The sequence below is a fragment of the Talpa occidentalis genome, unplaced genomic scaffold, assembly GCF_014898055.3.
Source record: "Talpa occidentalis isolate TD23 unplaced genomic scaffold, MPIMG_talOcc4v2.1 talOcc4.8, whole genome shotgun sequence".
Classification (NCBI taxonomy): Eukaryota; Metazoa; Chordata; class Mammalia; order Eulipotyphla; family Talpidae; genus Talpa; species Talpa occidentalis.
Window position 1 is genome coordinate 92,335,761 of NW_023605194.1, and position 12,468 is coordinate 92,348,228.

Genomic DNA, 12,468 nt, shown 5'->3' on the forward strand with positions numbered 1-12,468 from the left:
AATGTACTAGATCTGTTTGTTTACCTTATATTTCTAACTTAGTGTTAAAGACTAACAGATGAGAAATATACCTATATGTTCAGTGACGTGGTTTTTCTCCAGCAGGTATAGTACACTCTAAAAGTAAATCAACCACTTTTAAGTGGTACACTATATTTACTGTTGTGCTTCTGATTTTCTGTGCATTTGTAGGTATTTGCCTTCATGCATTTCTGTTCATTGCTGTATTTTTTGAAGGTGTGAAGGAATGCCAATTCTAAGTGTGTCTTTAGTCTGGTGAGATTATGAAGTCTGTCTACCTTTAGGACTAAATCTATGAATTCTTTCCTAACCTCAAGCAACTAGTTTTGTGTATTGTACACAACAATAAAATTGGCTTCTGAAAATGCGTGTGCATTATAAATATAACTACTGATTTTTTTAAAGATTTATCTATTTATTTATACAAGCACTGGGTACAGTCAGAAGCATGGGAGGGTGAGAGAATTCACTAGAGCCATAGTGGGGAACAGAGCAGGCAGACAGATGAAGTACACTGATGAGGGGAGCAGAGGGCACGGCAGGAGAGGTCTGCACGCCATGTGGGACCCTCACCCGGTGGCCAGTGGCCGGGGATCGAGCTGGTACTGCAGAGGCTGCGGGCAGCTTCCCAGCCCAGCCCTCAACCACTGAGCCACCAGGGGAGGCCCTATAACTACTGATTTTTTAAAGGGCTTGAGATTTTTTGGGCTCTTTTCAACTCATTGCTTCTCTGCTGCATAACTTTTGTCCATTACACCAGACATTGACTATAGTGTCCACATTGTGACAGTGTAGCTATCAAAACATAATGCCAATTAGTTCATTTGACTTTCCTATAAAATTCAAGCTGATTTTCAAAACTTTAAAGTGACATCTAAGATATTTATAAAATATTTTTTGTTTTTATTACATATTTTATCTATTCTATTCCACTTCTGTTAGCATTTTATTGTCCTGATATTCTGAGAGTATTCCACAGTATAAGTACAGAAAGAACATGGTACAGTACATGCTAAGTAAAAATACTATCAGGACATTGATAGTAAAATCAGAGCCAGTTTTTGCACATGCTACCTTCTCTACATACTCATTATGGAAAGACCATCCCACAGATTCCTCAGAGCTCTGGAGTTGTTGGGTTTTTCCATTCTTGGCCACTTTGTCTATAGATGCCCTGTCCTTTCCACAGTTCTGACAATAAATAACAAGTGAAACCACCTTCCCCAATCCACATCCCATCTAGAAATGCTTATGCCCATCTATGACATTTGCACCAATCTCCTACCCATTTACCTCCTCTCCTGTGTTATTTTTCACACTGTAATCCCCAAACTCTCTGTTTAATGACCAAGATCTGTCTCAGTGACTCGCTGTTTCACTTAACTATCTCCAAATGGACCTGATTTCATTGAGGAACTACTTCCTCTCACTGCAGTTTTCTTAAGTTCAGGCTGATCTTTTTCTTAAATACTTTAAGTTCAGTTGCGCTTTCATTTATCTGCTCAACCCACTCCCTACCTCAGTGTAACCCAGCACCAAGGAGTGTTTATAAAACGTTTTATATCACCTATCATTCTTCAGGAGGGCTGGTTAGCACTGGAAGTACATTCCCTGGATTCTCAGCTGGTTTGAAGTATTAGTGTAAATTGATGAAGAATAGAAAGAGCCAAAGAAATAGGTAGAAACTATATCATTAGAAGGTGCGGAGGTTAAACTCAAGAAACAAAATTTAGTCAAGTGACTGGGATCAGTGAAGTTGGAGTGTAGGAGATAAAGCCAAAACATGAGAAACTGGGTAGATTCTGAAGAGTGAGAGATCCAGAATAAGTGTGAGTTAAAAGTAAAAATGTTAATGTTTTATATAAATACAATCATCTATAGCTATTAATTGACCCATATTTCTATTAAGTCAGGTAAGGAGCAGCCTTTTAATAATTACATATTTGCCTTTGAAAATGATAGCTTTTCCCCTCTATCTTCATTCTTCTTATTTTCATTTTCCACTTCAGCTTCCACTGCGACCCTTATCAGAGGGATGGCACTTTTATGCCTTTTCCTCATTGATTTAATTCCTGTTCCAACACCTCATTTCCAGTGACCACAGCTTGGATTATGGGGTCACTTGGAAACTTTCCTACTTCTGAAATCTGCCTAATCCCAGAAATGCCACTCTTAGGAATACCTCATACCTTTTATCGTTTTATGTCCAACCGTCACATATTGTGCTCGTAACTTCCATCAAATCTATAGCTGTGGAGCCCTGTCTGGTGACTAAGGGATTAAGTCTTGGTGCTATAACAGTATCACCACTACAGCATGAGTTTGAGCCCCAGCCAGGGAGCTAACCCCCTTATGACACAACAGATATTACCTGTCTCTTCTGCTGCTCCTATAGCAGTGTATTTCAGTCCATCTGTCTGTTATGCTCCCCACTCTTTCTCTGGTGAATCCACTCACCTGCCCCCCCCATACCTCTAGCCTAAACCCCAGTTAGTCTATGCATCAATAAATAACAAACCTTAAAAAAAAAATCTATCTGTTTCCACTACCCAGGCATCTTTTGATGAGCCCCATCACTAAATTCCCTGCATTTCAGTTCTAGTTTGGGGCAAAACTACCTAATTCTGACTCTTGAGTAACCTCTTGCTGTCAAGATTTCTCCCTTCTGCCATACCTTGTTCAATTCTAGGGATGACTTCCTGCTTCTGCCTGTGGCCTTTGAGGATTGAAGACCATATACTTGTGCTCATTTACTGCCCAGCCCTTTTCTTTCTCTTCCCCTTTAACTATTGTAAGTCTCTTCATTTCTCCACTCTTGCCCCATTAATCTAACCCTCTGCCTCATAGACAAATAGATAAAACAAGACAAAATTATCTCCATATTATCTTCTCTCCTGCTCTAGGGTGATTTGGAATCGGTACCATCAAAATGTTTAAAGGTTCAGTGAAAGATGAAAGTAAAGTTAATTTGTGACAGCTTCTTATGACTCATGACTTTTCAGTGTGCCAATTATCTTGCTGTGCTCCTTATTTTTTGAAAAAAAAAAAATCTTCCTTTGGCACAAGGTCCTACCTCCCTGATTTGTTTTCTCTTTTTTTTCGGTTGTTATTCCTCTTTAATCAGCCTCTTCAATCCATGTATCTATGAATATGATTTCAGCCACTACATACAGGTTAACCAATTTAACCAATCTCAAATTTATAATTACCTACTCAGTTCCCTTCATGGGCTCTAGGCTGATTCCTAGCTGTCTCTGTGAGTTATGATCTGAATGTCCCTCAGATGTCTCATTCATAGCCCACACAATTAATTCTCCTAAATATTACTATTCTTTCCTTCTCCCAAAATAAAAAGTAAAAGTTTTATGTCATGTCATGCCATCAATCTGTTGATGAAAGGGATCATGAAAATAACCATTCAAGTCCACACCACCCATGCGTGATTGGAACTCAGGACCTTCTTAGATTGGGCAAAATTGACTATATTGAGAATTGCCACTGGAAAGAGCAATTGAAAGTAAGAGCCAACATATAAAATGCAGTGTCTGAAACAAACAGAAAAAATAAAGCTTCCCATGACCACATGAGGCTCAAGGAAGTGAGAGGGAATTTTCCCTTCTGAAATCAGTCATGTGGAGTCCTGTGCTTTGTGTTGACCCTTCTATTCCACTGATGAATTCTGCTGTCGCTTTTCACGTTAACATTGACAATCATTAGAGAAGAAATCCTCCAGCACAGAAGGTCATAGAGAAAGATATTTCAAAATGTGATGATGAGAATTGCTTGAGTTTATACTTCTCTGCTCATCATTGAGAAGAGATAAAAGTGGGTTCTATCCTTTTTATGTTTTCCATTTCTTTCCTAAATGATATTAAAATCTTTTAGTTGACTTCTGGTATTGCTGGGTAGATACTAACATTGACTATTTTGAAAATGTGTCCAGAGATGGCCAAAATATATGGGATTCTATTCCCATATCAGGAAATTTTGTTTCTTGGAGGAAAAAAGTCATTCATAGCAAATACATATATAGATAAGGAGCATGGGAAAATGACTATTTGTGCCCTGTTGTTACTTAAAATTTCTTAAAAGAAAAAAAAATCAGCTATAACCAATAGAATGTATTTTTGTGTCAGATACTTTAGCTGCTGCTTACAAGTAAAAATTTATTCCATTCTTTTTAAAATGATACAACAGATTTTAAGTATTTTTAACTAGTTAAGGAGAAGCTACAAATAGCATTGTATATCTTCACCAAACTGAAAAATAAACTAATCCCATCTGCTTTTCGTTTATATATTCATGAAACTTACTTAATCCCTCATGAAGTCCACATGTCTTAACTTCATCCACAATCTCTTTACTGTTCACAGATACATTTGCTATATTTTTCTCTTGAACAATTTCCTACACTTTTTTTTTCTCCTTGCAAGGGCAAAATGAACTATAATAGACCCTATTATAGTAGCAACAACAAAAGTGCAGCCCAAACAACAGTAACAACCTGGAAAATCATTTGCCTGTTTTCATACTAGTTGTAGTGTTTTGTCTCTTCTCTGAACTCTGCTTTTTTCCTTATATCTTGTATCTCTTATTCTCTTCCTGCCTTCTTCCTATAATGTTTTGATTACATCAGACACTTGTATTATCTAGAATCATCTCTCCATCTCAACATCTTTAACTGAATCACACCTGCAAAGTTCCTTTTACTAAGTAAGGTGACATATTCACAAGTTGGGATTAGAACTTTGACAATGTTGGGGGACCAGGAAACAATGGCCCACAGGCCACATCTGACCTGCCCTCTGTTTATGGTCAGTTTTATTGGAGCATGGTGGTATTCCTCATGTGCTATCAATTGTTGCTTTCATGCTGCTACAATAGAGTGGAATTACAGCTGAGCCCTGTGATGCCCACGAGCCTAAAATATTTATTTTCTGGTCCTTTATAGATACAGAGTTTTCATCCTGTAAATAGATTCACTGTTACTCTGGGCAGGTTACATAAACCCACTAAAAATTATAGGTTTTTAGACTTGGAAAGCACCTTACAACTTTGGATAAATGCTATACATTTCTCTGTAGAAATCACCTTTTTCAAAATAATCGGCGATTCAGTCCCTGCTTTAAAACATCAACTAAAAAAGGACTTACTGTCTCGAGATGTAACTTGTGCTTGTTTTACACATTAACTCTGAGAAAAACTGAGACCTGTTCTTCACATTGAGCAGAACTGTCGTTCCTGTGATGTTCTTGCCTTGTTTCATTTCTACCTTCTGGAGCCAGAGAGACTGAATGTCATTTCTCTTCTACCTGAATGTCTTTAAGAATATGAATCTGTTCTCATACATCAAATTTATTGTATTACTCTAAAGAGGAAATTAGGAAAGTGATACAGGGCTTCTTCCTCTGGATCTGAACGTGGGTGGTATCGTTTGCATAGGGAATATCCTAGATTCTTACTTATTTAAATATTTGGTCTCAGTGACGACATGTAGGGTATAGTCTGTGCTCTCTGTCATTAGGTAAGAGTGGTAAGTGTCTCGGAAGCTTGCAAAGCAAACTCTCTTCTAGATGATAGGGATGTCACTTGCCTGAACTTGGAGGCTACCATAGCCTAAATGTTCTGGAGTGACTGCCCGGTCCAGTTCTTATAAATCCTTGATTCATGCTGGGAAGCTTCACCAGAGAATATGCCCTGGACATCGTTAATCCCTCCCTTCAAGATGAGACAACGCCACCCTCCCTTCCTCTCTAAGAAGCCCTGTGAGACTGGCCTTCAGCTCATGCAAAGAGTATCTCCAAGGCCCAAATCTCTCTCCTATCATTCTAATTCCACTTGCATGGAAATCAGTGCTGTTAGTAGGCTGTGAAGAAAACTAAGACCCTCGAGGAGACCACACTTCCACTGCAGAGATGAAGTGTGATCTTCGCCAGGAAAGAACAGCTCCTCTGAAAGGGACTCAAGGGCTCCTGGAAACTTGCACCAATGGATCAACTGAGAACTCTTCAGTCTGGAGGGAGTCAGAATAGATGACCAGCCATGAAGAACAGGATACTGTCCATGGGGGAAGGAGTGTAGCCAGGGAGATGGCTTGGCCAAATACAAAGTTCTCAAAAGAGCACAATGGTCATAGGAGATAAAGGTGATATTTATCTGTGGTGTTCTAAGTCATGCATTCATTTATTCAACAATTTTTTGAATGTTTTCTGTGTGCTGTTTTTTTTCTTTAGCAACCCATGTAAGAGAACTTGTTTTTCAATTTCTCTAATTTGATTTGAAATCTCTTTTCCTTCTGTTCATTAATAGTCATAAATATTCTTTGTCTAAAATCAATTTAAGGTCCCTTCCTCCTTTGACTTTAAACTTGAATGGTGTCTTCATTACCCATCTGTCAGCAAATTTGAAAACTGGAAGTGACTCATGTCCTTCTTGCCTTTAATTTGTCTACCCCTCCTATTTATTTTATTTATAAAAGGTATCCCTCAAGACATCCCTGAAACCAATGTCATGGAGCGCTTTGCCTGTGTTTTTTTTTTTTCTATGTATTTTATGGTCTCTGGTTTTACATGTAAGTCTTGCATCCATTTTGAGTTAATGTTTGTGTATGGCCTGAAAGAGTGGTCTAGATTCATTTTTTCTGCATGTGACTTTCCAATTTTCCCATCTGTTTGTCTTTCTAGCTTTATCACCCATTTCCAATTATATCTAAAAATCTAAATTGCTTATAATTTCACACCCTATCCTGTTGTGACTTTTCTCTCTAATGTCCTCCTAATCTGTTTCCGCAAAGGGTCTGCATCTGTCTCTATTAATGTTCTTTCCATTTCTTATTTTGCACCAGACTGTGAGTAGCTTGAGGACAGGGGCAACTCTACCTTATTCACCTTTATGTTCATTGTTTATTCCAGAATTAGAATATAATTTGCCTTCAAGGAGTGTAATATATGTCAGTTAATTAAATAAGTTTGATAGCACCCATGAATTGAAGTCGAAGACAAAAAAGAGATGACCAAATAGAAATGCCTCTGTGGTTGCCTGTATCCTGGGGCTCACCCCAGCCCACCTATCATAGTTCACCCACACATGGTGAAGTTTCTGACAATGAAATGGATTCTTGAAATACGTGCTTTTCATTAATAGCGATATTTCTGCAATACTAATAAGTAGGAAAATGCTTTCTCTTACTGTTTGCACGAGCAGAAGAAACTCCCTAGGAAGGAAAATGTATGAGATTTGTGATTTAAGAGACAGAGGCCAATTAACTCCTTTCTCATTGTATCCAGTAAACACTAAGTTACAGAAACATCCAAACGGAACTATAGTGGCAGAGAGGAGCGGCGCCTTCCTCCTGTTTTGTTTACTATAATGAACTGGTCAATAAACATCACAAATTGTTTATCTGTATAAATCTTGACAGATTACTCTTTATGAAATCCATTTAGAAAGTGAGGTTTTCCCATAAGGATGAAAAATGAAGATTTTAAACAGATTGCGGGAGCAGCTCTGGCTGTACCAGGAGAGTCAGTGTAATAAAGGTTTCTTTATATTAATATTACAAAAACCATTTATCCTGACAAAATCAATATCACAATTCATCTTAGTTTGGTGTTTCTCTTTCAAAACTTAAAATGTCTTTTTCTTTATTATGTATAATTTTGTTTTAATAAACGTGAGATATATTTCATTTGGGAGGTGCTCTTGAGCAGGGATCACTTATAAAACGACATCAGACTTGTAGCTTATTTGCTAAAGAGTCTTGGAAATGTTTAAAATTATATTTGAGTGGCTGAGAAATTTACAGGAATCATTTTACTTAAACCTTAATTGCAAAATTATCCCCAGAGTCCCTTGAGTTATAAACAAACTGGAATATTCAAAAAGTCTCCTATATATACTTCATTCGGGTAAAATTCTCTCTCACTGAATCCCAGCAATTATAACAAGTCAGATAAGTTGGATGTAACAGAGGCTGGGATAGAGACAATAAGATCATAAGTAGTCACATTTAATTACTCAAAACGTTGTATGCTTTCCTAAGAAGCAATTTATTTATTCCATTTAGATTCGTAACTTAATATCCCGTGGATATTGACAGAACTGACTTGGAGTTAAGCATGTAGCAGTTAGCTGGAAGAAAATAGAGCTACATTAAGGGAAGAAATTATGTCATACACTGGAAACGATTATTCTAAATGTACTGCATGTAAAATAAGTGCGATAGTCTCATGAGTGAGTGGTAATGAAAACTAAAATACTCAAGAGATGCTTTTTCTTGAGTGATGTGGTGAGATATAGATACACAGTGGGAGAAATTTGTCTCTTATTGTTTATGTTTACTAATATGACATTAACAGCCTACAAACAATATACTCTAGTAGCATATAATGAAATTAAGAGCAAATCAAATATTTTCTTGCTTCTGTAATTCTCTTTTAATTTCAGTGCAGAATTGTCTTCAGTTCTCATACTTAAGTTGACTAAACAAAACATCTATGTGGAATGGCGTTCTGATGCAATGTCTGTCCATAAAGAACCTGATATAGTTGCCTGTAGGGAGAAAATGTCCTTTTATCCTGACATAAAAAGGGCAAACTACAGTATAGTGGTTTTCCAGAAAAACTGTATTTTATTCCCGAGGTGATATTAGCCCATAAAACAAATTTGCAGCTTATTTAGCAGTTTTTGCTTTTATCAAGCCTTTTAAGGGTGTGGAGTGATTACCCCAGAGATCGCACTGCAGAAGTAGCAGGAGTCGTGGAGTCACTCTCTCCATCAGCATCTGTATTAGAAAATATGGGTGGACACATTGAATGTTGTTTGAAATGTGCCACATGGAAAGGGCCTGTTGAAAGGTGAGCGGTCTTCCTACAGGTGCTGGTTTTTACTTCCTTGATTCTTTTTAGTGCTAAAATAATTTATCTTAAGCTCTGACACTGGCATGAGCTAAGTGTTTGAATAATTCACTCTGAGAAAATAGGCAAGGGTTTCTATTAGTAAAATGCCAAGACTGACTTTAAAAACAATGTTGGGTATACAAAATTTGAGTTGTAGTGAAGTTATCTTTTTAAATTTAAATTATTAGTATCTCTAATTGAAGTCAGAATAATGTTCTATTTTGGAAACACTCTGTATGAATTAGGTTAGTACATAAAATAGAATGTTAAAACATTGGCAGTATTTGAACATGTCTTTTTCAAACTGTTTTCTTTGTGAAATTTAGCCTTTATGAAACTAAATCTAGGATTTTGGAGAGCAATGATTATCTCATCCAGACTTCTCTTTCTCAACTTCATAGATATTTGAAAAGATATTTTTATGGGTACCTACTATAAATTTCTTGCTGTCAGGAGAACTGGTTTCTGTGAGGATGCAAAGTTTGTAGTACTCTTAAGTGAACCCCTGGTATTCAAAATAATCCATAAAATGTGTTGTATTCTATTTAAAAAAAAATGTAACCCTGTTTTGGCCATTCTTTAGTTTACAAAGAGAATATTTCATGTAGGTATAATTGTGAGCAGCATTTTGAGAAGGATTTTTTCTTTTTTTTTTAGATTTGTTTATTATTTTTTTTTTTTTGGTGAGAAATTTGCAAAACTTGCTTTGAGTTCAGTTTACTTAGGATGGGTTTTGTGAGCTTTCTCTCCTCATTGTTATTCAATGTTTACCCCTTTTGCTCCAAATTATCTCTTTCATCACTTGATATCCAGTTCACATTTACTTCCTCTGACTTTTGGAAGTTATCACTCAGACAGATGCAAATTCAGTATTCTGTCTGCCAAAATGCTGAGCAGAAAAGAGGCTTTGAGAAGGATTTTTTTTTTATGTTTTGTTCTATTTCATGTGTGTTTTTTAAAATTTGTCTTTTTTAGTGACCGATGATTATAGTTTTTTTTCCCCCAGGTGTTTATTTAGCTCAAAAATCATTATCAATATATTGGCTAAAGCAGACCCTCTCATTCCACAATGCTGATGGTAGAGGTAAATATACTATGAATTATTAATCAATACACTATTCTCTCTGATGGTTTATTTGTCTTGTTTTCAGATGTCAGTCTTGTACATGTCATCTCTCAGGAGCCTTGAATGAAACCTGTCACGTGGTCATGGACCAGTGTTTCTGTAAACGATTTGTCACTGGCACAAAATGCAATACTTGTGTTTCCAGTGCAAGCCATTTGGATGCCAACCATCTAAGGGGCTGCAGCAAAAGTAAGTGACCCTGTCCCTATGCTGGGGTATGAGTGACATCAGCATGGAGAGGGGTTTCCTTATCTCCCAGCTCCATTAAGGACCCATCAGACTTAGGTACAGTGTGGAAAATACAGGTGTAAGATGAAAAATATGTATGCTAAATAAAGCTTGTGTTCTTTTCCCTTGATTAGATAAAGGAAAATATTGTGATAATGCTGGTAGTAGGAAATTTGCAAAAGCTGGGTGGAATAGAACAACTAGAAAGGTGAGCATGGTGCAGTTTTCCTCAGGACAGGGGGCTTTCCTTGAAATTTCAGCATAAATGATTGGTTGCCCTGCCACATAAGAACATTCCCTGACAACTCTCTGTAATAAATGACAGATTCTTACTTACAATGAGCTTTATGTCCTTTCAACCCCAGTTTTATGGGTTACCATGCTACTATTCATTGTATATTGATATTATTATTATTTTAACAAAGCATATTACTTACTCCTATATTTGATAATTCCTTTTTTTTTTCTTTAAGTTGAATTAGTTATTCAAACATCTTCTTACATCTCTGTTTCTTTCCTGGAAACGAGAGAGTATCTTTTGGCATCTTTTCACCATTCTCTTTAGTGCCTTAAATTGACTTCTTTAAGTCACCTGTAGTCCTTGAAATTTCAGATTCCATTGGTGATTTCTTTATATTTACTCCAATATCATATAGCATCAATGACTGTAGAAATCCTAAGAAATACCAGCTGAAAACATGGTAAGGAGTTCTCTACAACACATTGTGAGGTTCATGACCTCCTTAGTGTGTTCTAAGACTATCGAGAGAGACAGTGATAGGAAATGTCATGAATCAGAATAAATCAACCTACACCAGCATACCTACAATTGTGCTGTTTAGAGTAAAAGGAGAGAGAGAGTGGACTATTGGCTTTCATAGCAACTGTCCAAGACTTGGAGGTGTGGCTACTGAGTAACAAGATAAATTCAGATTCTTTGCCTGTGTAATTCACTTTCAGTATGGTGTTTCCATCAGTCCCTCTGGATTTTTAGTGTAAGTAAAGCTATAAGTATTTATGCTTCTTTTGGGAAAGGACTATCATAATTGCCTCCTGTATAAATACAGCTTAAGCACAAATCTTTGAGAATTTAACTTATAGCTATTATCATTGGTTAACTACAGAATTGATTCTCTATCTTGTGAATTCCAGCATCTTCCTTTACCTGTCAGTTACAGTTCATTATTTATGATAGAATTGTCATAGGCTCATATACAGCATACTGAATCTGAGTGATTTTTTTTTTTTAGGAACTAACACTGATTTTGTGTGAAAATATTGGCATCTGTTCTACTATTTTTGCTACCTTTCCTTGCACGTGAGGTACAGTCTAGGAATTAGACCTCAGGCAAAGTGAGGCAGTCTGGTCACTGAGAAGCCTTGTGTTCATTTCTTCATCATGATAGACACTTCTATGTTGTCTTTCCTCCTCTGGGCTCACAGTCTTGGTCTTTCCAAATGTTTTTGATTCTCAATAATTAAAAAAATAAACCTTTCATATTCCTAATGATCATCCCTGAGTATATTCCTTCTCATTCGCTGCCTCCTGCAATTGTAGGCCTTACTACCGAACACCTTCCCTCAAATATTGTTTGTGGTTGTTGCTGCTGCTGCTACTTTTAGGTTTTTGCTAATCACATTTATAGAACAGTGAAAAGTTAGAATCAGCAGTTAATTCATGAAAAGAAATTAGACAAGATGCCTGCCTTCAGGGGAGCTTAAGCATAGTCCACATGAGTGATGGGTACTCTGACTACTGGAGGGCGTGCAGGCGTTCCAGGAAGTGCTGACTGGAATGAGCCAGCTTGCTTCTCCACTCCACGTGCTGTTCACATGGCCCTTGCCTTTTCTGCTAACAATGGCCAGAGTAGCCAGCTTCCCCCAGATATGATGCTGTTGAAAGGAATGGAGTGCTATCTATTGTTGAAACTGTATACTACCTCAGGCTAGTATTTTTCATTGTGTCCAACAGATGTCAAGAATGCCTTTTCCTTAAAAATCAGAATTTTTCATAGTGTCCTTTTACATAGTTTGGGAACCATGGGATTATAACTCTGGCTTTTTCACTGCCCCACAGGCTAGTGTAGCTGTTAAGCGATGTTACCGGGATTCTTTTTTTTAAGACTGGGAGTTGGTGTTTTAATCCTTGGATATAATTTCCAGAGTGCAGGAGGATTGAATTCAAATAAAGTAATT

The 12,468-nt window shown here is 37.0% G+C and overlaps 1 protein-coding gene across 1 annotated transcript in view; it reads left to right on the forward strand.

Moving 5' to 3' along the window:
• Positions 1–12,468, forward strand: part of USH2A (usherin) — a 635,462-nt gene that overhangs the window by 134,040 nt on the left and 488,954 nt on the right. Inside the window, 1 exon segment of the mRNA XM_037497740.2 lies at positions 10,070–10,233. Within this exon segment, the coding sequence (XP_037353637.1) occupies positions 10,070–10,233 (164 nt within the window).